At 38.8% G+C, this 27438-nt stretch overlaps 1 protein-coding gene across 1 annotated transcript in view; it reads right to left on the bottom strand.

Annotated features, from left to right (window-relative positions):
- The window catches only part of urb1 (URB1 ribosome biogenesis homolog), a 427266-nt gene that overhangs the window by 364680 nt on the left and 35148 nt on the right, over positions 1–27438 (bottom strand). The window contains exons 2-3 of the mRNA XM_051925732.1: positions 24215–24354; positions 13209–13360 (exon numbers count right to left, since the gene is read on the bottom strand). Of these exons, the coding sequence (XP_051781692.1) occupies positions 13209–13360; positions 24215–24354 (292 nt within the window). The remainder of the gene's footprint in view (positions 1–13208; positions 13361–24214; positions 24355–27438) is intronic.

Here is a 27438-nt window from a genome sequence, read left to right as displayed (position 1 = left end):
CTATAGAATGTGTAAAGCCCGAGTTCCAAAGATCAAATAAACACTTTCACAAAAGCTTCAAGGATGGTGCAACAGCCTCCGTGGCGTAGCGCGTTAAGATTTGCATCTTAGAGCACAACAGCTCTGCCGCCTCACAGACCTGAGTTCGATTCCCCGCTAGGGATGAAATGTTGCTTTTTTTTTTTTCTTTTTAACCTCAAACGGACATAAAATTTATAAATTGGTATGCACTGTCAGTTAATGAGATCGTTATATTTTCCTGTGGGATGCTCCTTTTAAAATATTTTTTAACAATTGAGACTGCAATTAACAGGAACAACTGTCCTTATAACTGTTATTTTTAAGATCCATAACACACAGACAGTCGAGCACTGCGTAATAGAGAGACAGACAGGCAGAGATATATAAATAAACAGGGAAGGCACATGTACTGAAAGAAGAAAAAAGATCAACGTGCGTTGTTCCTGCTGCAATGAATGAGCTCAGGCGCTCTAACATCACCCCTCCCCCAGATCTTAGTCAGATCGGGGGAGGGGTGATGTTAGAGCGCCTGAGCTCATTCATTGCAGCAGGAACAACGCACGTTGATCTTTTTTCTTCTTTCAGTACATGTGGCTTCCATGTTTATTTATATATCTAGTGACTTCTCTGCCTGTCTGTCTCTCTATTACGCAGTGCTCGACTGTCTGTGTGTTATGGATCTTAAAAATAACAGTTATAAGGACAGTTGTTCCTGTTAATTGCAGTTTCAATTGTTAAAAAATATTTTAAAAGGAGCATCCCACATGAAAATATAACGATCTCATTAACTGACAGTGCATACCAATTTATACATTTTATGTCCGTTTGAGGTTAAAAAGAAAAAAAAAAAGCAACATTTCATCCCTAGCAGGAAATCGAACTCAGGTCTGTGAGGCGGCAGAGCTGTTGTGCTCTAAAATGCAAATCTTAACGCGCTACGCCACGGAGGCTGTTGCACCATCCTTGAAGCTTTTGTGAAAGTGTTAATTTGATCTTTGGAACTTGGGCTTTACACATTCTATAGTTTATGCCTACTACATTTTGTAACATTTATTACTAAAATATGACAAAGTTTCTGTTTTAACAATGTGTTTACACAGACTACTTTAGAATGACTATCTATTATTCCCACTGTAAAACTCCACTTCATTCCCACATAATCAATGAAGGCAAGAGCTGGGAAAAGTGCGCTCACGTTCTAAGTCGGTGGGGGGATGGAATAGCCGGCTGCTGGCAGCTTGTCTTTCATCAGCACATTTAGAGGACAAAGGATGCTTGCGGAGAGGTGTGAACGGATTTAAGAAGCGATTTAAGGTGGGCCAGATATACGAGTTTTTTCGTAGGCTCTGGTAATTCTAGTGTTAAAAGCCTGAACTGTACCTGTCCTTTTTGGCTGATCGCTTTGTTTCTCTCTCCTCCCCCAGACAGGGGTTGTGCTCTGCTCTGATGTTTGTCTGTTGTTTAATCGTTAACTAACTGCATGCTGAGCACCTTTTACTTCTGAAACAGACATGTTTGTTTGAAGTGTTTAAATAAAGTTCCTGTCTCTACAATCTCCAGTGTTTGTGTGCAATTCTGTGACACAAGCTAAACTAAGACTAGCCTGCAAGCATCAGCGCTTACCTCTGTGTGCTTGCTTGCAGCCAGTTTAAGTGCAGTTGGCTCAGTGATTTACATCCATGGCGTCAGTTGCACTTTGTACATATTGTTCCAGTAGTTTTTACAGTTCATTTGCAGTGTGTAAACTGATCAGTGTTGCAGTAATTGTGATGCTCTTTGCATGAAAAAAAAAAAAGTGTTCCATTAAAATTTCACTTTTTCTTTGTTAATTGTGACGTTTACTTAAAGTGCAGCAAAAAAGTATTTGGCATCCAGGGATGCATTAACCCCCAAGTATGTGGCAGTTTAACGGTTAAAGCCCCAAGATGCCGCCGAAACAAGCTGCACCGTCTAAGGCTTCTGGGAATGAAAACGCGCTTGCGTGAATTACAGTACATATAGCAGTAACATCGGTATTTTACATTCTAGCACTGCAGGAGACATAGCAGTATAGTATACAGGTTTACCTTTACACTCTTTATTTTTAGGTAATGTGTTAAGCTGAGTTTGAAATTAAGTTAAAAGTGTTTTGGGGGCATATTTAGGGTTTAAACTATGAAATTAGGCATTTTTTTTTTTAAACAACATCCAAAATTCACGGTTTCTCACAATTTGCGGGTGCGCTAGGAACGTAACCCCCACAAATGTTGGGGGTGTACTGTATCGCCATTCACCCTAAATATATCGAGATTATTTTTTTGTCCATATCGCCCAGCCCTACTAGCACACAATATTAAACTGGACACCTTCCCATTTATGTTAGCAGATCAGTTTAAATAACTAGAGGCTAATATTACAAGTAAATATAAAGCACTTTTTAACAACATTTTGCTGTCTGCATGGAAAAAAGTAAACAAGATGTGAATAGATGTTCTACATTCCATCTCAAGTTAGCACGAGAGTCAACACTGTCAAGATGAACATCCTTCCTAAGCCTCTATTTCTATTTTAAACTATCCCCATATACATTAACAAATAATTTTTTAAAAATTAGATTCAATCATAACCTCATTTATGTGGAATTCAAAACATCCGTGCATCCAAAGGGCAACTCTACAATGACCTAAAGCAGAAAGGGGCATAGCACTACCTAACTTTCAGATTTATTACTGGGTGGCAAATATACAAGCTATAAAGACCAGGGGCCTCATGTATAAACGGTGCGTACACAAATCGCGATGTATAAAACCTAAACTTGGCGTAAAGCCATGCACATTTCCACGGTACCGCATACCCTGGCGTACGCAATGTCTCCGCTCGGTTTTGCAGACTAGCGGCACCCAGCGTCAAAGCAGTGCTACTGTTCCTGTGTGGTTACCCTTTCTGATTGTAATTAACCTGCAGCAATATAATGGTCCAGGAAATAGCCATAGTATTCCAAATACCATAACTGCTTTAGCGTTGTTACTCTCACTGCATCTTGTTCTTCTTTCAGCTGCTCCCGTTAAGGGTTGCCACAGCGGATCATTTTTTTCCATATTACTCTCACTGCACCACTCGGAGTATTTACAGTGGTGTGAAAAACTATTTGCCCCCTTCCTGATTTCTTATTCTTTTGAATGTTTGTCACACAAAATGTTTCTGATCATCAAACACATTTAACCATTAGTCAAATATAACACAAGTAAACACAAAATGCAGTTTGTAAATGGTGTTTTTTATTATTTAGGGAGAAAAAAAAATCCAAACCTACATGGCCCTGTGTGAAAAAGTAATTGCCCCCTGAACCTAATAACTGGTTGGGCCACCCTTAGCAGCAATAACTGCAATCATGCGTTTGCGGTAACTTGCAATGAGTCTTTTACAGCGCTCTGGAGGAATTTTGGCCCACTCATCTTTGCAAAATTGTTGTAATTCAGCTTTTATTTGAGGGTTTTCTAGCATGAACCGCCTTTTTAAGGTCATGCCATAGCATCTCAATTGGATTCAGGTCAGGACTTTGACTAGGCCACTCCAAAGTCTTCATTTTGTTTTTCTCCAGCCATTCAGAGGTGGATTTGCTGGTGTGTTTTGGGTCATTGTCCTGTTGCAGCACCCAAGATCGCTTCAGCTTGAGTTGACGAACAGATGGCCGGACATTCTACTTCAGGATTTTTTGGTAGACAGTAGAATTCATGGTTCCATCTATCACAGCAAGCCTTCCAGGTCCTGAAGCAGCAAAACAACCCCAGACCATCACACTACCACCACCATATTTTACTGTTGGTATGATGTTCTTTTTCTGAAATGCTGTGTTCCTTTTACGCCAGATGTAACGGGACATTTGCCTTCCAAAAAGTTCAACTTTTGTCTCATCAGTCCACAAGGTATTTTCCCAAAAGTCTTGGCAATCATTGAGATGTTTCTTAGCAAAATTGAGACGAGCCCTAATGTTCTTTTTGCTTAACAGTGGTTTGCGTCTTGGAAATCTGCCATGCAGGCCGTTTTTGCCCAGTCTCTTTCTTATGGTGGAGTCGTGAACACTGACCTTAATTGAGGCAAGTGAGGCCTGCAGTTCTTTAGACGTTGTCCTGGGGTCTTTTGTGACCTCTCGGATGAGTCGTCTCTGCGCTCTTGGGGTAATTTTGGTCGGCCGGCCACTCCTGGGAAGGTTCACCACTGTTCCATGTTTTTGCCATTTGTGGATAATGGCTCTCACTGTGGTTCGCTGGAGTCCCAAAGCTTTAGAAATGGCTTTATAACCTTTACCAGACTGATAGATCTCAATTACTTCTGTTCTCATTTGTTCCTGAATTTCTTTGGATCTTGGCATGATGTCTAGCTTTTGAGGTACTTTTGGTCTACTTCTCTGTGTCAGGCAGCTCCTATTTAAGTGATTTCTTGATTGAAACAGGTGTGGCAGTAATCAGGCCTGGGGGTGGCTACGGAAATTGAACTCAGGTGTGATACACCACAGTTAGGTTATTTTTTAACAAGGGGGCAATTACTTTTTCACACAGGGCCATGTAGGTTTGGATTTTTTTTCTCCCTAAATAATAAACACCATCATTTAAAAACTGCATTTTGTGTTTACTTGTGTTATATTTGACTAATGGTTAAATGTGTTTGATGATCAGAAACATTTTGTGTGACAAATATGCAAAAGAATAAGAAATCAGGAAGGGGGCAAATAGTTTTTCACACCACTGTATATCACTGTATCTGAGTGGGGAATCACAGCGGCAGCTGATCGGAAAAAGTATTATCGGTATGCAGTTTCAAGCACACACTACCTCAGCCACTACCTTTCCTGTACGGACCTCGCGTTTCAGAAACAGTTTCATCTCAAGAACTATAAATGCACTCAATCAAGTGCTCCTTGTAGAACTGTTTGTACTTATAAGTACAATTACCCCACTGTAAACTTGTACTACAGTTATAATATTGCACAGCCTGCGCCACTTTATAAAGCGTGTATGATGACGATATCATTTTTAAGATGAAATGCAGCAAAATATGTTGCTTATAGTATACAGATAAAACTTTAACTTCATTTAAATAATCAGTATTGTTAATAATTAAACATGTGAGGACACGGTGCCGCAGCGCTAGCTAGTTCACAGATAGCTCCTGCCTTGCACTGTATTATTGCTGATGCTGACGCGACACTGGAAGGATAGACGGATAGGATAATTAATGTACTATGAAGATATTTCAATGTTCCTTAAAGTTTTGAAGAATCGGCGTTCTAAGCTTACAGATGGCTTAACGTCTATTACAGAGCTGATTGTGTGGCGATTGGGTATTTGGAGAAAGAAAAGTAAGGACAGGAATTGGAGGTTAGTACGTTTGAAAGAGACAGTACTTCTGTAATAAATTATTTTATCGAAGGTCGCACATGGTGCAGCAAGCCTCTTGCGTGAGATATGAACAATCACTGCGCCACCGTGTTCCCATGTTTAATAACATGCTTTCATTTCTATCATCATGAAAAAGATATCACGTATACATCTCAGTATTTTAATTATTCAGAGAGCTGTAATATCACGAATGTAATGGATTCTGTGTCCTGTCGGAGAAAGAGAAAGAACGGAAGCACGTAGTGATTTACACACACAGAGCACATAGAAGATCAAACACAGAACAAAGCATTTAACGTCCTACTTTAGTTACGATGGGATTTGAGAAACTAGTAAAATAAACGATTTTAAGATGAAGTTTATGATGTTCTACTTTAATGACAAAATAAACTACGTGATTAAAGTGGAAAATTTGAGATTAAAGTTGATATTTCGTGCTTTTTTCCCCACTGCGTGCCTATTTTTTTTGTCTGTACCCTAATAAGCTTTCATATGACACTCAGACGGTCCGCTACGAGTCGCCTTTTCACACCGACTTTAATATGTGACAACTTCTTTTTTATTTCGGGCACTGTGCGACTTTGTGAACTTGAGCTTTCGAGTTTCTCCGACACTCCGACACTCAATCAACTTTCTTTTGTTGATTATACCACTGTTTAAACCAACAAATAGTACGTTTTTCCTTTGCCTCCACTTGGTATTCGCTGAAATTCTTATATTTTCCCCCGTGCTTTTCCCATTGTCTTTCACAGAAGGCTATTTATATCGATTTGCATATTCAAAGCGGCATAATTCTGGGAGGAGTTGGGGCGGGACAGAAGGCATGTGCATTACTTTTCACGCTGATCGGGATTTATGTAGTGGAAGAACGTGAAAGTTTGCATATGCACAGATTCTTGCATCTGGATTTTTCTGTGTGTACGCACATTCCCGCTTTGTGCTTACGCCATGTTAGTGTGAGTTCTACGCACGGCGTTATACATGAGGCCCCTGGACAACAACACAGAGTGACAAATATACACAAGCCTGGTCTGCAATAGAATTAAAATCTTGCAGTACTTCTTTATATTCCCTGCTTTGTGCTCCAGTATATACAAATTATTGTCAATACACTAATAATCCAATTGCCCTTCACTCACTCATTATCTGTTGCACCTCTACATGACAACCACTTTTTTCTACCATCTCAAACGCACACAGTATTCAATGTTTGGAAAATGGCCAGGATTAAAACACTTAAAAGAAATGTACATAGACAATGTCTTTGGATCCTACTAACAATTATTCTTCAAATTTAACTTTTCATCAACACAATTTTTCCACTACTTTCAAATTAGAAACTTTGCTAAACAGAACCTGCCAAATTTTCCACACCTCCAACCTATTTCTATTATAGATGAAATATTGATCAGTCTTGAAGATTCAGATAGCATCTCTAATATATAAAAACATCATTCCTTTCAAAGATCCCAGGGTACGGTGGGGAAAGGACCGTTCCCTTAATATTTCAGAAAATGAATGGAAGGGAGCCATGCATAGAAAACACTCTAGCTCCATAAGCACAACACATTCAATCATTCAACTCAAAATCTTTTATCAAGCGTATTTATCTCATTGAAAATTGTCCAAAAATGTATCCAGGACAAGATTCAACCTGTGAACGTGGCAATCTATTTTCAACCTCACTGTGCCACATGTTTTGGGCATGCACCAAATTAACATCATTTTGGAAAAAAATCTTTGAATGCCTCTCAGACAGCCTTGGTATCACAATCACTCCTAACCTATTAACAGCTGTGTTTGGTATACTCCCAGATGGGCTTAAAGTGGAGAAGGAAAAACAAACTGTAATTGCCTATACCCAACTACGAGCACAAAGACTTATCTTGATCAAAAGAAAGAATCCCAACCCACCACTTTTAAGTCAGTGGGTAACTGATGCTTTATACTACTTCAACATGGAAATAAGCTAATTCTCACTTAGAGGATCTGTTGAAAACGTTTTTAATATATGGTAGGATTTAATCAATAACATTTTTAGAATAAGCTTCTATGTCACGAAAAAGGATACTCTTCCTCCTTGCTGCTTTTGAAGATTTGCTCTGATTGTTGTCTCTCTCTCTCTTGGGTGGGGGTTGAATTTTGGTTTAAGTTTGACTTGAATGTACGTAATGTTATTTGCTTCACATAAAATCAATAAAACACAAAGACAAATGCAGACTGCACAATACAACAACAGAAGAACACCTTGAATATGAAAAAGCTGATTATTACTTAATTCGCCCTGCCACCTCATTAACTTGGAGTTATATTGTTTTAATCTATGAGAAATGCGGCCACCATCATTTCACTACCATGAAAATATTAATATTCTAACAGACTGAATAAATGCCCATTCTCACCGCAATGAGTTAGCAGAGAATGCCGACATGTTCAGCTCTTAGTCATATACGTTAATCAAATGGCTTTCAGTTTTATGAGTTAAATATTGTGCTATTTACTGTCAAACATTATACAAAAGTACCCTCAGAATTCTATAGATTGCCTCATGTCTCACAGTATTCCTGCATCTGAGGGCTAGGAGATTCATTAAGGAAAACCTTACAAATGTAAGCTTTCTTTATGACTGGAAAGAGTATGTATTATGCTTTGGAGAAATCACAGAACCTTAAGGATGAATCAGAGAATAACAGCTCAAACAAAACAAATGTAGCTTATTGGGAGTGGTTTTGAGAAGACATAGCAGACTTGGCTATATAGTACCTTCAACTGTAATGACATTTTTAAGTGTGCTATGACAAACTAGTAAAACTGATGAAAATCTGAATGCAACCCTGAATTTAAGAGGATCAATCTATGTTTCCGTGAAATTTGGATTATATATGAAACATTACACTAAACAGTTATTCAGTTAACAAAGAAGAAATACATTCATTTAAATCACAAAATTAAATCACAAAAGCCCATAGGAGATGCATCATTTTAATTTTGTTGATAAAGTCTGGTCGTTAAAATTGTTGATACTATTTTGGAAACTGGGAAGAAATCCCCTCTTAAGTTTAACACAAGGAGGGATTTCAGACTTTGTGGGGGTAATGAGGAGGGTGGATGTCAAAACCAACAATTTAAAAAACACAGTATTCACATTTGAGTTATTTTTTTAACATTAGAACTTATTATTTATGATGTTTACAGTAGTTTATAAAATGTTGAGTAGATAAGGTTATTATCCAGTCTTTCCAATAATTTGTTATTTCTGCTATTTTAAAAACTTTAAATAAATATCTGCTTCACTTTGTATGTAGAGATGTCCACTTATATTTAACCAAAAAGGAAAACTTGCCATGGAAAAACTGCCTCAATAGAGTAATACAAAACAATCTACATAATGCAAAATAAAATATGCTCAGAAAAATGTATTTTTTTTCATCCATTCTGTTATTCCTGTCAGAGTATAATTTTCTGTAGCTTCACAGTTGAGCAGCCATAAGGCTTTAAGTGTGAATGTAGTTAATGTAAGAAATTTGAAATATTTAGTGGAAATACAGTTAACATATTAATAGCATAAGTAGCACCATAGTGCACGATGATCAGCACTGCCAGTTTACAGATACAGCATGCGGATTTAAAATTGAGCACCCGATTGTCTGCATTGAATCTCTATGTGCCTCAATGCTATTCTTCTGGGTACTCCAGTAATCTTCCAACATTCTCAAAACCGTGCACATTTGGTTAAATGGTCCCAGTGAAAGTGCGAGTATGTGCGTAAGTGGACCCTGTAATAAACTGATACCCTGTCCAAGCTCTTTTTCTCATCATGTCTCGTGTTGCCATGATGGGTTCTCTGAATTGGAGAAAGCAGGTTTGAGGTTGACCTGGTACATTTACCACTGATTTTCTTGAAAATGATTTTTGGGCAAGACTGTGGGAACAACTTTTGTTAAAGGGTGCTGCCAACTACAAAGACCATACAGTATGCATACATGATCCACATAGGTCTAAATGACCTACACACAGTACCTGCATGAGAAACAAGTTTCCACAACTTGCCCTACTGCAGCAATGGCCACCATTTTATTTATTTAAATAAATAGAAGTTAATATAGCAGGCTTAGTTTTTTTTGCCTGTTTTCAGAATTTTTTGCCAAACCTCAAATAAACTTTACCTCTTGTTCAGTAGATAGGACATAGTGCCAACTCACAAATTACATGATGTTTGTATCTCATCACTGCCAAATAACCTTTCCAAACCATAAATGACTTGTCAATAACAACATTCTGCTCAGAAATGTAGACTGTAGTGAATTTTAATATCAGTGCATCAAATAATGGTAACAAAATGCAAATACTTGAGACTTAAGCACAAACATTTTTCAGTGGTGATCTGCTGTTCACAAAGCATTTCAGATGATTGTTTTGTTGCTGTAGCCCAGGTTAGTTCATGCAGATGTCTGACCATACTAATAATACTCAGCACGCCCCTTCCAATGTATTTTTCTTTTGAGCATTTTTTCTTATTTGTTTGTATATGTCACTGAATTTTCTTTTCAGATTAACGTTTAAAAGGTAGTCTGCCCACCATAAACATTTTAAAGAAATGATGATTATATGTCTCAGTGAAGCCGCAAATTGCAAGCGGTCAGTTCATCAAACCCAAAAAAAAAATAATTGAATATGAATCCAGTAAGCAACCCAAGTCAATTTTTGTTTTGATTTTAGATCAAGAATACACTTCAACCTGTTTTTAGCCTTCAATTTAACAAAGTTTAGTAGAGTTTCTTTTAGAGCACAGTTTAAACATTAAAGACGCTGCACAGTACTCAAACAGCTGAATTCTGCAGCTCCATGCTCCAGTCAAGAGCCAACTGCAACATCGTGCATGTGAGGTTTATTAAAACTACACAATGAAAAATTATACTAATTCAATCAGAAATCAGGCACAATTATAAAACAGTAATTTTAAAAAGATGTTAAATATTCTAGTAACGACCAAGAAAGATTGCCTTCTAAATAAATATGTACAGGTAATTTGTGCATTAAAAATTAGAATTTATTTAAAAATAAAAAATTAATTTGTGTGGGATACCCACAATCTTTTGCTGAATTTCAAACTCTGGATACTAGGTATGGTATATTATAGATGTTTTAATCTTCCTGGGAATTATATATCTTAATGACTCTGCATCTAATATGCAACAGATTGCAAAAAAGCTAACTGAAAGCTACAACACCACATTTTGCAGATTAAGCTTTCCTCACTGACAAACACCTACAAGTTTTCAACTCATCAGCCCACTCTACACCAATACAAATTTTAGTCATAATTTTATTATTTTTATTTTATTTTTTTATTTTTATTTTATTTTAGTATCACCATCACATATAAATATAGGACCAGGTTGTCAATGTGCTTTTTTTTTTGCCTAGGTCACACAAATTCTTTACTGCTTAAAAAAAACTTTACCCATGTAGTGCAAATTTTACCAGAATGACAGCTGCCTGCTCCCAATACTGCCCTTCCTCCTGCATTCCAGAGTGGACAAAATACTGAAAAATTATTAAAACTACGTGGGCATTTCTTTAACCTATGGGGAAAGCCTAGGTCTGAGCTGTAATCACTCTTTGTTGACTTTTCAGGTCTGTCACTCTCTCAAGCTCCATTTCTGTGCCAGGACTTCACCCGAAATTGGGTTAAAAAGCCTTACTTCATGAAGAAAACTGAAAGGCATACATTCTTGAAAGAGACAATTGTCACATAAAACCTAGGTGACAAAGAGAGTCACGCTTTTCACTATAGTGGTAATATACTTGTCAAAGAGAGTAAACTTACACAGCAAGTAGAGTAATACTGGACACTGACAAACGACCACGTTGCAAAAAAGTAAGCGCTGCACTCTATCCCAAGTAAAGTTTATAACCAGATCAAACATTCTAGTATATTAATGTCTTCCATACCTTCATTGATTGTTCCAGATGAGACCAGGCACAATTGTACATGAAGATGATAGAATAGTATTTTTCTATACAGAGTGTCTCCCTGCAATTATTGGCCCCGATTTGAAACCAATTTTAGGACTTCCTCTACAGAATTTGAGGGTGCCATGTTAGGGGTACACACAGGTGGACCGCCATGGAAGAATAGCGTGTTATGTACAGGAAGACACTTGGAATGTTTCCCTAGGATGCATCAAAGATGGAAAGTACTGAAAGTCACTACAGCGCACACAGTCAAACAAGGAAAATACACCTACCCTCAAACAATAAAGTCAACTGCAGTGCTACCTTGGAGATATGGGCCTTTCAGACCATAATAAGGGGCTGCTGGGATTATTTACCCTGGTGTTCCCTGAATAAAGAGACCTCTCCTGACATAAAGTGATTCTGGCATTGGTTAACCTCTTTAGAATGCATTTTTTCTCAAAAAGACATGTACAGTAAAAAGTGTTGCTTTTTTTGGCTTGAAAAATTATACTTTTATTAAATTTCATCTTTCTACTGTTAAACGTGCAAAACACTAAAACTATAAAGACAGAAGTTTAGAAAGTATAATGATGCCAATAAATTAATAATAATAATAATATGAACAGCACACTGCATACATGCGAGTGACACATGCGTCACTTTCTGATTCACAAGAATCACTTTCTGTTTCACAGACAATTTCAATTTCACTGCCTGAAGACACACTCACCTCATCACTTCTGAGAGGCATTTCTTATGAGATGCCATTGAAAGGCTAGGAGAAGACATGTCTACACCATTGCCCGGGTAATGCTCAGGCCAGATGCTTACAAGACAAGCCTATATCGTTGCCCAAGTAATGCTCGGCAATAACTCTGTTGGCACTTTTACAGCCCAAGTACTCCTTGAGTCTTACACGAGATGTGTCTATACCATTGCCTGAGTGACACTCAGGACTAAAGCTTTTATCACAGTTTTTACAGCCTGAGTAACGCTTGGCTCAAATGCTTAAAGAGGTTAAACCGCTTCAGTGTCTGAGACAATTTAAATATGAAAGCAGCAATTGTGCAAGTGCTGGACAGTGCTGGTGTAAAAAGGGACAAAAAGTGTCACAATGTAGCTGTGCAGAATCCAAATCAACTGTCAAAAAGGTTGCTGACAAATGGAGAACAAGGACCATGGAGAACACCTGTAACAGTCTCAGTTTTCTTTGTACTTTTCCAAATGTCTATCCTTCTCTTTAGTACTTATCTTTCTTTAATAAGAACCTAACCATAACCTTTAATACTTTTTTGTGTATCTTTGGCTGCTCTGATATTGCACTGGATCCAGGGATGGTTCAAAAGCACCCTCATCTTCCACAGTATTTGTAACTGCTAGTTTTCCACAGGATTAGCCCAAACAACTTTCTCATCTTATATTTAAATATAATGATAACCAGAAAACCATTTTGTTAATAATAAAAGAAAACTGCATATTTTCATGAATACTGCCATGTACCAGTAATGTATATATTGAACCAAGGCTAGATGTAAGCAGGTTTGGAGAATTTTGAATTTAATACCAAATGTCTTTAGTTCTTGTTAACAACAAATGTGAGAAATTTCTATGTTTGAGCAGTAAGCAAAATGGACCTATTGTCTAATCAGGACTGAAAATGTTTTTCCATGATTATCTAGTTAAACAGTAAAACCATGGACAGACTCAGCACTTGTGGCAAGCAGTTCATTTCGTACATTTTATGATAAATTAACTTTTAAGCAATACATTTTTAGAAACAAAAGAAATTAAAATTTGCATTATACATTTACTGATTTGACAAACAGAAGTCAGAAAATGGAACGTTACCTGTTATTTTCAGAGTACAGTGCCGAGTATATATGTTTCATGTGGCATGTGAGCAATTTTTTCACGATGGCTGCGCCAACCATGCTGAAATGTGACAAATCACTTGCTGTACGGAGTAAAATTGCTTCCAAAGTCATAAATATCAAAATCATCTAAAAAAATAAATAAAATAAACAATCTTAATAGTTGAATCATATATAAAGAAGATTTTAGTGACTAACAAAAAACATCCACATGTAAATTTTCCAAACACCCTAAAACTAACATTTGGTCAACTGGAACACGACTATGCTGTTCCAACAGCATCAGCTGCAAGTCAAGAACTAATCTTTGACAGGTGCCACCTCACCACTTGTACCCCCGACACACACCACCCCCGAATACCATAACATTCTAGAGACACACATAAATAATCTTAACACACCCACATAAAAAAAACTACTTAATATCTTAAAACTATATAACATCTCTGAGCATTAGCACTGAATATTTTTTTCCAATTTAACATGCCACATATTAAGTTTCTATCATGGTTTTTAAAGAAGTCCAAAGCTGTTCAAAATGATTGTCCAGATCTTCTTTAGGAAGCTACAAAGCACTTACAGAAATATGTCAAGCTGTCTGATCTGTCTTTATTAACACATTTCCTTGTGGCTTTTTTTTGTCCTTCTAATAAAACTGTTTTAGACTTTGATATACTGTGCTCACACCAAAATCAAACCAGCTCACCTTTGTAAGAGTCCTGTTTAGCTGAAAACTAAACACAGTATTTGGTGCAAAATGAAAAGAATACAACACTTTCATCATAATCAGGCTAACAGTTATTCAATAAATGTATTATTCCAACACTTGCATATATACAAGCCTGTTTTAAACACTATAGATGCTTTCATTAATCAATTAATTTTGAGTTTTAGGTTATAAACAAATACAATTTCAAGCCTACATATAGTGAGAAGTCAAGTAAAATGACACCTTTTATTGGCTAACTAAAAAGATTACAATATGCAAGCTTTCGAGGCCTCTCAGGCCCCTTCAACAGGGAAAAAGATTACATCTTGCCTGTAGAAGTGGCCAATAAAAGGTGTCATTTTGCTTCACTTCTCACTACATTCATAATGGCTAACATAGTACAACACCGTAGTACTACAAGCTTACATGCTTAGCTTACTACAAGCTGACAAAGGCAAGATTTTTTGGGCATACAGAATACATAGTTATTTTTATTAATATAAATGTTGATATGAATCTATTATTAATATTCAGCAGAAACTTTGTATTAAGCAAAACCTTTAAGCAAGATGCAAACATGGCAATATTAAAATGCCATTTACAGAAATATGGACTAATATCAGAGTAGAACTGCCATTTCTCTAGATCAAGAGGAGCCAGTTGGGGTGGTCTGGTTAAACTGCTCCTGGATGATTTCCTTAGGGGTGTATAAGGCACAACCCAGAAGGGACTGACCTAGGAGATTCTGGAGGGATCACATCTTTAAACTGCCTTGGAGATGTCTTGGTCTTCCCCAGGGAGGACTAAAAGACACTGCCGGAGATATGGAGGCCTCGTTGACACAGCTCAGCATATTACAATGAACATCACCAGGAACATCAGAATGAAAATAATAATGAGAAGTATAAGAAATACAAAAAAGTATTCAAATATTATATGTGTCAACAGACCACCAGTTTTCTGCTTATGAATATTCTAATTTCAAATGCAACCATTAAATGCCTAGCAGGGTTTGTTCCAGCACCATTTGAAGCTAATTACCAACCACAGCAGAGATGGTAATCTATGACAAAGCACGCTCATGCCCACATCCACATGTACATTCAATTCTGAATCACCAGTTATCCTAATATGAATGTTTTTGGAATACTGGAGAAAACCAGAGCTTCTAAGAAAAAAATCATGTAAGCACAGGGCAAATGTGCAAAACAGTTTGTTCTGACAAAACAAAAAACAAAAAAAAAAAATAACATAAGTCATCATTTTAGAAATAACATGCCCCCAACTACATTTGTTTTTCACTGTCTGGGACTTATATGCTAATCAAATTAGAAGGTAATAGGGACTGAGCAAAGCAGAGATAATGGAGTAAAATCATGTACAGTCTGCAAAAAATGTGAAAGATGGGCAGCACATTATGTGACAACAAGTGTGCTGCTACAGCAGCCTGTGTTAATATTGTTATTAGCCTGTTTTGGTACAGCATCCATTCTTACAAAACAAGTGTGGTTGGAAGGGGGCGTGCCTCAATGCCAATGTCAATGCCCATGCCACTATTTCGTGAGAGAGAGACCTAATCTGCACACAGAGATGCTTGATAACATACAAGAGCTCAGTATGGATATGTCTGAAGACAACCTTGGTCATACAGTTTTCCAGACCACCAGTAATGACAATAAGGTAGCTCCTTCTGTTCAAGATGTGGAGTTCATCAAAATCATAAAGATAGTTCTAACAGTTGGGTAACTCCATTACCCTTCCACACTCCAAGGCCCATTCTTCCACATAATCATGAGCAAGCAGTGTCAAGATTTGCTTCACTGAAGAGAACACTGAAGAACCGACCACAGATGAAATAGCACTTCATAGCATTCATGCAGAAGATACTGGACAACAATCAAGCTGAAAAAGCTCCACCATTGAGGGAAGGTGAAGAATGTTGGTATCTTCAATCCTTTGGTGTATACCATCCTCGCAAGCCAGGACAAATGAGTGGTCTTTGACTCAAGCGCACAGTGCAGAGGCATATCTCTCAACAATGTAGAGAGGTTTAGTTAGGTTTTAACAGGTCCAAACCTAACTAACAATCTTATCGGAGTGGTTACACGGTCCAGGAAAGAACCCTTTGCGGTGACAGCTGACATCCAACAGATGTTTCATTGTTTCGTTGTTAAAAAAGATAACCAAAACTACCTCAGGTTCCTCTGTCATCAAAACAATGACATCAGTGATGAAGACATAGACTACCATATGAGAGTCCATGTTTTTAGAAAAACCCCATCCCCAGCAGTAGCAACATACAGTGGAACCTCGGTTCACAAACATCTCGGTACACGTACAAATCGGTTTGCGACCAAAAAGTTCACCAAACTGTTGCCTCGGTTCACGACAACACACTCGGTATACGAACAAGCCAGTTTCCCTTTTGGTTTGTGCGCGCGATGATTTCCGCACATGTTGCATTGTTCTCGGTCAGACGAACGTGCGTGCTTTCGCTGTGAACTCTTTGTGCTCTATTTCATTTCCCTTCCCGTTCGTACACAGCGATTACTGTATTTAAGCACATGTTCAGCCTCTCCCTGTTCATTGTTCTCAGTCAGACGTGCGTGCTTTACCTGTGAACTCTTTGTGCTCTACAGTATTTCGTGTGCTTTTGCAGTTAACCATGGCTTCTAAGCAAGTGAAGAGTGGTGAGAAGAAAGTTTTGCAGAAAATTGAAATCGAAGTAAAGAAAGAAATTATTGAAAAGTATTAGAGTGGCGTTTGTGTTACTGATCTTGCCGCCTAGTACAAGAAGTCAAAATCTACGATTTCGACTATTCTAAAGCAGAACGAATCTATTAAAGCAGCTGATGTTGCAAAAGGAGTTACAGCGTTAACCAGGCAGAGGCCTCAAGTGCTGGAAGAGGTGGAAAAACTGTTGCTGGTGTGGCTGAACGAGAAGCAACTTGCAGGGCATAGTGTAAGCAAGCCGATGTTATGCGAGAAAGCCAGGAAGATTCATGGCGATTTGCTGCAAAACTATCCTTCTACGAGTGGCAAAAGTGAGGAATTTAAAGCCAGTAGAGGATGGTTTGAAAAGTTTCGCAAGAGAAGTGGCATTCATAATGTGGTAAGGCATGGAGAGGCTGCTAGTTCCGACACTGAAGCTGCGAAAGAATTTGTGAAAAATTTCACAAAATTAGTGGAGGACGAAGGCTACATCCCGCAACAAGTCTTCAACTGCGATGAGTCCGGATTGTTCTCCACCCAGTTCCTCCTCACTTCATGCCAGAACTCGACTCATGCAAGGTTAGTTTTCTTGGTGGTTTATGGTTAGTTTTTGTATTACGGATTTTTCAAATGTTCATTTTTCGGTTCGTAGCGTGAATTGTTGCAATGTTACTTTTCTCTTTTTTCAAATGTTCATTTTATTCCCTGTGCTTAAAACTCATTAATAAAAGTGTTTGCAGCGAGTGGTTCGTAGCATGATTTGTTGCATGATTTGTTGCAATGTTACTTTTCTTGGTGGTTTATTAAATTACAGATTTTTCAAATGTTCATTTTTTTCCCTGTGCTTAAAACTAAAAAAAAAGTGTTTACAGCAATCGGGTCATAAGGCTACAGTATATCGCGAACTCTTACAATGTTAGTTTTCTCTGTTGTTCAAGGTTTTCTCAGTGTTATTCAATGTTTTTATATTTAGTTTACTATTAAGCTGTGCATTCTATGGTTTAATTAACTGTGCTTAAAAATTAAAAAAAATATATATATTTACATACAGTTCGCATGGTCTGGAACGGATTAATTGTATTTACATACAATCCTATGGGGGAAATTGCTTCGGTTCATGACCAAATCGGTTTACGACCAGAGTTTTGGAACGAATTATGGTCGTGAACCGAGGTTCCACTGTATGGGTTAGAAAAACAGCTAGAGAAGGAGAGGAAGAATATGGCTCTGATGCCAAAGACTTTGTAGAAAGAGAATTCTATGTACGTAGATGATGGACTTAATTCCTTGCAAACAGCTGAAGGAGCTATTGATTTGCTCAAGAGAACCAATCTGCTCTTATCTCAGCCCAAGCTTAAGCTTCATAAAACATCATCCAATAGCAACAATGTGATGAAGGCCTTCCACCCTGATGACCATGCAAGGAATTTGAAGGGCTTAGACCTAAGAGTAGATGTACCACCTATGCAACAAAGTCTTGACCTACACTGGGAAATGACTTCTGACACATTCACTTTCCAAGTTTCACAAACTGAAAGGCCATTCACCCGACGTGAAGTCCTGTTTGTAGTAACAGCCTGTATGGCCAACCAAGGTTTTGTGACTCCAGTAACCATTAAAGGAAGAGCAATACTCTAGCACAGGGGTGTCAAACTCAAATAATGAGTGGGCCAAAATTTAAAACTGAACAAAGCCGCGGGCCAAGGTTGAAAAAAATTACCTTTTAATAGGCACCCAAACAAGTTTTGCGTTGAAAATTGAACAAGCAAGGCTTATATAACTTTATAATGACATGCAAACCCGAGTTTCATGTTTAAATATAAAAATTGAATGCCTCTTTTCTATTTGCAGCCTTCTGAGGTAAATATCAAAATAAACTTTTTTCCACAGGCTAATAAATACATTTGAAAACAAAATAACAATAATGAATGAATCAAACATTCAAGCCTTGAAGTAGCAAGAGAAGAGTGCATGAATAAAATGTTTTTGCTCAGTTTGCTACACTGATTTGCTTTAACACTGAATATGGAACAAGCCATGCTTATAGCTTAACTTAACTTAATAGTGCAAAATCAACTGTCAAAGAACAAACGAAGAAACATCAATGGCATATTAAATAACATTTAAATAAAAAATGAATGCCTCTTTTCAATTTGCTAAATATCAACATTAACTTTTTCCACTGGCTAATACATAAATCAATCATTCAGGCCTTTTTACTGTTCAGTTTGCGACACACTGATCTAACATGGTGTGTTCAAGCCAGACACCTGGCATCTTTTCTTGGATGCTAGTTCATCAGTGTCGGGGCTCAGGCTTTGAGCTGAGGCAACCTTCATTATCGAACGAAGGTGTTCATCAGTGAGACGTGCCCTGTGAGATGTTTTCGTCATCTTCATTGAGGAGAAAAGTTGCTCACATAGGTAAGTGCTGCCGAACATGGAGAGCAATTGAGCAGCTTGGGTGCGGAGCTGAGGCATTGTGTCAGGGATGTGTTGTGGAAACTGTGCGGCGCCAACAGCATCATACTTTGACTTCAGCGTGTCATCACACTGGAGTTCAATCAGCTCCATTTGAATGTTAGTTGGTGCTTTTTCCACATCGACTGCGAAGGGATTACTAAGCAGTTCAAATCTCCATTTCTGACCATCAAAGTCGCCAAATCGTCGGTTAAACTCAGCGCCGAGTACACTGAGTTTTTCAGCAAACTGTGCGCACACGGCGGTAGAGATCTGCATATTTATGGTTTGGCAACAGGGGAAATGGCCAAGGTTTCCTTGCAGCAGCTGATTCTCCCACAGGCAGAGTTTAGCTTTAAAAGCTTTCACTGACGAGTACATCTCGGTGATGATGCGGCCCCGCCCCTGTAGCTGCAGGTTCAGCGCATCAAGATGGCTTGCGATGTCAGACAGAAAGGCCAGCTCACACATAAACTTTTGCTCCTGGAGTTCTGCTGTGTCCTTCCCTTTGCTTTGCAGAAACTGACATATTTCTTCACGCAGCTCGAAAAATCTGTTCAGTACTTTTCCGCGGCTTAACCATCTCACCTCTGTGTGATACGGCACGTCTGTGTGTTCCGAACCAAACTCTTCCAGAAAAGACTTAAACTCGCGGTGATTCAGACCTTTGGCTCTTATAAAGTTAACAACTTGTGTTACTGTGGTCATAACATGTTCCATCTTTAGGGCTTTAGCACACAGTGACTCTTGATGTATAATGCAGTGATAAACCGATAGCTCACCTGCACAGTTCTCTTCCCGCATCTTTTCACGCATCCTGCCCACCAGACCATTCTTTTTACCACTCATCGCTGGCGCACCATCAGTGGTTAATCCCACGAGTTTATCCCACGGCAGGTTTATTTCAGTTACACATTTGCAAACCTCCTCAAAAATGTCCGTCCCTGTGGTTGTGCCATGCATGGATTTAAATCCCAAAAGCTCCTCCGTAACACACATTTTTGAGTCGACACCGCGGATGAAGACTGACAGCTGCGCAGTATCAGACGCGTCAGTGCTCTCGTCCACAGCGAGGGAAAAAGAAACAAAATCTTTCCCCTTTTCCATCAGCTGGTCATGCAGATTGGTGGCAAGATCACATATGCGCTCCGCTATTGTGTTCCTGCTCAGGCTTACGTTTGAAAAGGCCTGTTTTTTCTCTGGGCACACTTGGTCACAAACTTTCAGCATTATCTTTTTAATAAATTCTCCCTCATTAAAGGATCGGGTTGATTTGGCGATTTCTTCTGCCACGATATAACTCGCCTTTACAGCAGCCTCGTTTTGTGCTGTGGCTTTTTTGAACATATTTTGTTGTGAAACCAACCCTCTCTTCATCTCCTCTACTTTCTGGCTCCTTTGAGTCGTGTCCAGGTCCTTGTACATGTCCTGATGTTTCGTTTCATAGTGTCGCCTAAGGTTGTACTCCTTAGGTACCGACACGTTGGCTCCACAAACGAGACAAACAGGTCTGTCTTTCAGATACGTAAACATATATTCTGTCTCCCACCTGTCCCAAAAAGTTCTGTTTTCTCCCTTCCTTTTCGTCATTTTTGGTAGGGGTAAAACAGTGACACCTAGAGTTGTAGTATTGGGCCGCAGCACGTCTGGAAAGAACGCTGCTTGCTAGAAATCTACTGACACAAAGCTGGCGCGCCAAAACAACCGCAGAGCATTATGGGATTTGTAGTATTCGCAGTGAATGCGGTGTTACAGCAACACCGCCGCTGTATAATACCGGTGGGCCAGCTCTAATGTTAATTTGATATTGCCCCACGGGCCAAATGAAATTACACGGCGGGCCAAATTTGGCCCACGGGCCAGAGTTTGACACCTGTGCTCTAGCAGCTCACTGATGGGGAAAGAGACTGGGATGTACCATTACCTGTGGACCCAAGGACAAAATGGGAAATGTGGAAAGAATCCCTAAAGGCTTTAGAACAGCTTTACATCCTGTATTGATATTTCTCTGCTTCACTGACAATGTGTCAAATTAGAGAAATCCATATCTTTTCAGATGCATCCACAGAAGCCATAGCTACGATTGCCTATCTTAGGGTGACTGATCCTGAAGGACAACCCCATGTAGGTTTTCTGTTGGCAAAAGCCAAACTGTCTCCAAGACCTGCACATAACCATCCCCAAACTTGAACTGTGTGATGCAACATTAGCTGTAGAAATTGCTGACTTTCTGTTGAATGAGATGAACACTAAAATTGATGCTATCAAATTTTATACAGACAGAAAAGAGATTTTATGCATATGTTGCCAACAGGGTATAGCATATAAGGAAGACCAGCAAACACTAACAATGGCAGTACCATCTGACATGAACCCTGCAGATATTGCTACCAGGTCAATCCTAGCTGCTCTTCTCACCAAGTCTTCTTGGCTCTCGGGACCAGAGTTTCTGATAAGTAGGCCTCCTGCAATATCTTCCAGTACCTACCCTCTCATAGATACAGATAATGATCCTGAAATTCATCCTGAAGTTACCTGTCTGCGCACCACGTCTCGCTCAACCATAATCCTTGGGTCACACTGCTTCGAAAGATTCTCTTCTTGGACAAAACGTGTACACACGATGGCTCATTTAACCCACATAACTTGGTGTTTCCACAAGACAAATGAGCCACGGAACTGCCATGGTTGGCACATGTGTAAAGAGCCACAAAGTATGTCTAAACTTGAGCTAGTGGAGATAAACATCATCCATCACCTACAGGAGGAAACCTTCCCAGGAGTGATGAAATACAGAAAACAGATCTGCTGAGAGTGGATGGTCGTTTAAATAAAGCAAGCTTCCTCGAGAAGGAGCAGAACTCCATGTTAATTGTAGTTAACACTTCTCACTTGACTCACGAGGTGTTAAGCACTTTCATTGCTGAAGTGACAGCGATAATTAATTCAAGACCCTTATTCTGAACCCAGCTGCCCTTTTGACAAAGACAATTGGGGTTATTCCAACTCCACATGGAGTCTTTGACAGCCACTACATGTACAACACATTGCCAACTGTTCATGGAAAAGATGGAGAAAATAGTATCTGAACCTTCAACAAAACTGCAGAGGTTGGTGAGAATAAATGCCTAACCTACAAGAAGAGAATTTGGTCTTGCTGAAGGATCACCAAGCTCATCAGATCAATTGCCCCATGGGTCGCATCATGAAGACCATGATCAGTGATGATGGAAGGGTCCGCAAGGTTGAAGTGAAGATTGCCAGAGATGGGTCTGTTAAGACCTCCTTCAGGCCAGTCACTGAGGTTGTCCTGTGACTTTGTCAGAGATACCAATCCAGTTCTACCACAGCTAAAGTAACCTGAGCCTTCAGAGGTCACACCAATCTGCACCATCTTCAGTTTACAAGAAGATTTACTAGTGACTTTATTGAATTTGAGAACTTATTTATTTATATTTATTGTTGTTTGTGGGACTTTCTCTTGTTTTTCAGGTTCCAAAGGATAGATTCCAACTATGTTATACAATTGTTATTGAAAATTGTAATGTTAACAATTCAAGGTTAATTTTGGTCTCTGACAATACTAGACGGGGATTCTCAGCCTTGACTTTCTTGGCGAGTAAAGCTATCTGTCCACGTTCACGTTCACTACAACCAGAGGGACGATGCACACTCTGTATGGACTTGGCCTTAGGAGAGAACCTCGCTAATACGCCAGTTGGAGACAGAAAAACAAGATAATAAACCCATATAGGCAAACATATAGGCAAAGCAACTCTTGAATATCTTTAAATAAATAAATAAATAAAAAACAAATGAAACTCTTTCTGTGGCTCAGTCAAATGCCGGTCTCAGATCCCTTAAAATCATACAGCAAGAAATATACAATGTTGATTCCCAGGTGACCTGCAGTAATTACAGCAATGTTGCAAGGAAGAGTGTGAAAATATTAAACCTGCAAAAAATGGTTACAGCATACTACAAAAGACATGAGACTGTAACTGATGCAAAGGGGAAGCTTGCAACTTCTACACACCTAAATATTAAAGGGCTTACTACTTTAAAGTTACATTAAAAGTTTTTTTATATTTTCTCATATAGTTCAATGATTTAGGGCAATCAAAACTTAAAATGTGCTTTCTTAACCATACAAAAATATCCAACTTAAAAGAGTCGTAACTTCAAACTGTAATATCAAAATATGGCAGCAGACTGAGGATTTAATACTTTACTTTCTACACCCGCAGTAACTAACAACTATTTTGTTTTTCCTGCCTTTTTTCCCCCCTTCATTTCTCACTGTAACACATTAAAATAGCAGGACAAATATTTTGTCATAAATTTGGGTGGGGGGGGTTATGATACTTTATAAACAAAAAAGGCTGTTAAATTATTTTTCTTGCAATTGGAAAGTAAAGTGATTGCCAATGATTAATGCATTGTAGCTCACTTAAAAACTGGAGTTACCATATTCCTGTTATTCAGTTCAAGTACGCTATAAATGGCTAAAGGGCTATTACTTAAAGTTAAATGTGAAAACCTAGTAATAGCGGGTGTCTTCCGACTAAAATTCTCCGTAACACTGAAAGCATAACATCACAACATTATCAAATCCTCTAAATGGAATGCATGGAATTCTAAAGACAATTCAAAATACAGACAACGACCTGCATAAAATTACAATTGTTAATTAAATATAACAATATTGCAATGGGTCCCCTAAGATACAAATTTGAACTTATAATTAAAAGTTTTTTCGTGTATTTAAAAGAATGACCAAAATTAATCACAAATAATTATTTCTTGGGGAGGAGGTTTTTGAAAAAAAAAAAAAAAAGGTTATTAGCCTAATATAGACTATACAGCAAATACAGGGAACTCCAGCCACCATTCCCCAAGTCATTTTAACATACCAATTGTTTCTTCTCAACATTAATCTCCATGCCTCACAACTCTCCTGCTGTCGATAATTATTTTAATGTGTTTGCACTAGACAGTCATGCCAAAACAAGTTTAGTATTACATAAAAGTAAAGTTTATTATTACATAAAAGTATCAGAAAGAAAAAGAAGCAAAAATGTAGAAATAAATTATTAGGCTCACCTCACTTTCCTCATTTTGCTTTCCTTCCATTAACCTGAAGATCTCTGAACACTCCATGGATATCTTTATATAACCTTCTACAACATCATAAATTTCAGGTGATGGCAACTTCTGAACAATTGAAATAAATGTCTCCAATCCTGAAAATACCAATGGCATTACATAAATTACATAGGGAAAAAAACATTTAAATAAATCATTAAGTTTTAAGCATAAACTCGAACAATTAAGGTAAAAAGGTCAGTGCCATTCAAAATAACATACTTTACAATTCAGTACATTGAACATGGTGGTATATAGGATAACAATCCACAGAAGCTTTTCTCCATCCTTATAAAGAAATGTTGTTGATCTGTTCACTGCCTTTGTACTCCACATGAAAGAGCTAAACTGACTTCTGTTAGTATCAACTTGAAGTACAGTGATCCCTCGCTATATCGTGCTTCGCCTTTCGCGGCTTCACTCCATCGAGGATTTTATATGTAAGCATATTTAAATATATATCGCAGATTTTTTGCTGGTTCGCGGATTTCGGTGGACAATGGGTCTTTTAATTTCTGGTACATGCTTCCTCAGTTGGTTTGCCCAGTTCATTTCATATAAGGGACGCTATTGGCAGATGGCTGAGAAGCTACCCAACTTACTTTTCTCTGTCTCTCTTGCGCTGACTTTCTCTGATCCTGACGTAGGGGGTGTGAGCAGGGGGGCTGTTCGCACACCTAGACGATACGGACGCTCGTCTAAAAATGCTGAAAGATTATCTTCACGTTGGCTACCTTCTGTGCAGCTGCTTCGTGAAGCGACATGCTGCACGGTGCTTCGCATACTTAAAAGCTCGAAGGGCACATATTGATTTTTTTTATCTGTCTCTCTCTCTCTGCTCCTGACGGAGGGGGTGTGAGCTGCCACCTTCAACAGCTTTGTGCCGCGGTGCTTCGCATACTTAAAAGCCAAACAGCCCTATTGATTTGTTTGCTCCTTTGAAGAGGAAGATATGTTTGCATTCTTTTAATTGTGAGACGGAACTGTCATCTCTATCCTGTCAGGGAGCACAGTTTAAACTTTTGAAAAAGAGACAAATGTTTGTTTGCAGTGTTTGAATAACGTTCCTGTCTCTCTACAACCTCCTGTGTTTCTGCGCAAATCTGTGACACAAGCATGACAATATAAAAATAACCATATAAACATATGGTTTCTACTTTGCAGATTTTCTTATTTCGCGGGTGGCTCTGGAACGCAACCCCCGCGATGGAGGAGGGATTACGGTATCACTATGGTCAATGCTAAAAAGCTCAATTTTTCAATAACTGCAGATCTATACTAATAAAAGGCAAAGCCCTCACTGACTCACTGACTGACTGACTGACTCATCACTAATTCTGCAACTTCCCGTGTAGGTGGAAGGCTGAAATTTGGCAGGCTCATTCCTTACAGCTTACTTACAAAAGTTAGGCAGGTTTCATTTAGAAATTCAACGCGTAATGGTCATAACTGGAACCTCTTTTTTCACAATATACTGTAATGGACGGCAGCTCGATGGCCGTGGGAGGAGGAGTTGAGTGTCACGTCATCACGCCTCCCACGTAATCACGTGAAAAGACTGTGAACGCAGTAGGGACAAATGAAGGAGGAGCCGCAAACAGCGAAGAACAAAAAATTCATTAAACAATTGAGAAGAGAGCGAGTGAAGCATACAAGCATGTTCATAAGGGAAACAAACCACGGTGTAAAACGTAAGTTTAAATTAAGTTTATAGAAACGCTCCCGCTGCGGATTGCAAGAACATATTCGCGAGATAAAAGTTTAATGAGAAGACACGAGGTATAAACGAACCACACGCCGTAGCGCAACGTTAGGGGCAACAGTTTCAACCATTCTATGATCTGCCTCTCGCAACTGAAAGACGGCACATGGCGGATGTTAGCCCACTTGCTGACCGCAACGTTAGGGGCTTCAACTCTGGCGCTGACGATATTCGATTCTCAAGAGGGGATGCAGTGAGTGTGAATGCCTGATGAGCCCAGAATTAAGGAGAAACACGTGTCGCATACTCTTTGCATTATTTGAAAGTAAACTATTAAAACCATTCTAAGATCAGCTTCTGGGAACAGAAAGAGGGCACGTGGCGAATGTAAGGCGACTTCCTGACCAACCACAAGCGTAACCTGGCAGGTAACCATCCATACAGTCAGATTGTGATTCAGAAAACGAATGCCATGAATTTAATTACCACGATCTACATACTGTCAAATAAACGAAACACACGCCGTAGCGGGACAGCTGTGAAAAGCGAGGTTCACAAAAAAACAGATCCTTAACAAATTGTTTTGGTATATTTTCGATCCGTTTAAAAAGGTTTTACTTTCTTCTTAAAAAATTAAAAGCAGTACTTCGCCGCAACGAAGCGCGAGAATTTGGCTATATATATCTGCTTCTCACAATTAAAAGAGGGCACGTGGCTGATTTTAGACGACTTCATGACCAAACATAAGTGTTACCTCCCAGGTCGGGTTACCACTTTTAATACAAAAAAATAAGGGACGCATACTGCAGCGGGTGCCACATCCCAGTGCCAACAGTTTGCAGACTCTACTTAAAAGACCCGCCCTCCTCACTGGACAGTTAAAAAGACCAATCAAACTAACGATGACGTCAAGTATTACCCAATCAAAAGTAGGAAAGGAGGCATCTTCATAAAATGCGTGTGGGATGATTTGCATGAGACGCTGCTTTAAAAAAAACGATAAAAAAAATACGGGACAAATTCCGTCCCGTATTGATTCAAAACGGGACGCGCAATTTCATTCTCAAATACGGGACAATTCCGTATTTTAAAGGACGGGTAGCAACCCTACAGTGCCAGGTAACCACCCATACAATCGGATTGTGATTCAGACTAGGAATGCAATGAATGTAATTACCCCGATCTACATACAAGGCAAAAGTCTTGCAACATTCAAAGATGATGGCTTGGGATAAGTACACCATAGAACATAAAAGAGCTTATGAAGCCTTGAACCGAAAAAAGCAAGATCTCAGAGATGGTAAAAAAAAAAATAGGAGGTAATGTCGTTTTACTCGCTGTAGATTTTAGTCAAACATTACCAGTTATTTCACGAGGGAGACCAGCAGATGAACTCAACGCGTGTTTAAAATCCATGCTTCTCCCACGCTCGGTTATATGTCGCGTGTTCTCGGGTAGGTGCACCAAAAAATGTATACAT

Source organism: Erpetoichthys calabaricus, chromosome 4 (genome assembly GCF_900747795.2).
Source record: "Erpetoichthys calabaricus chromosome 4, fErpCal1.3, whole genome shotgun sequence".
Lineage (NCBI taxonomy): Eukaryota > Metazoa > Chordata > Cladistia > Polypteriformes > Polypteridae > Erpetoichthys > Erpetoichthys calabaricus.
This window is presented reverse-complemented; position numbering and strand designations above follow the sequence as displayed.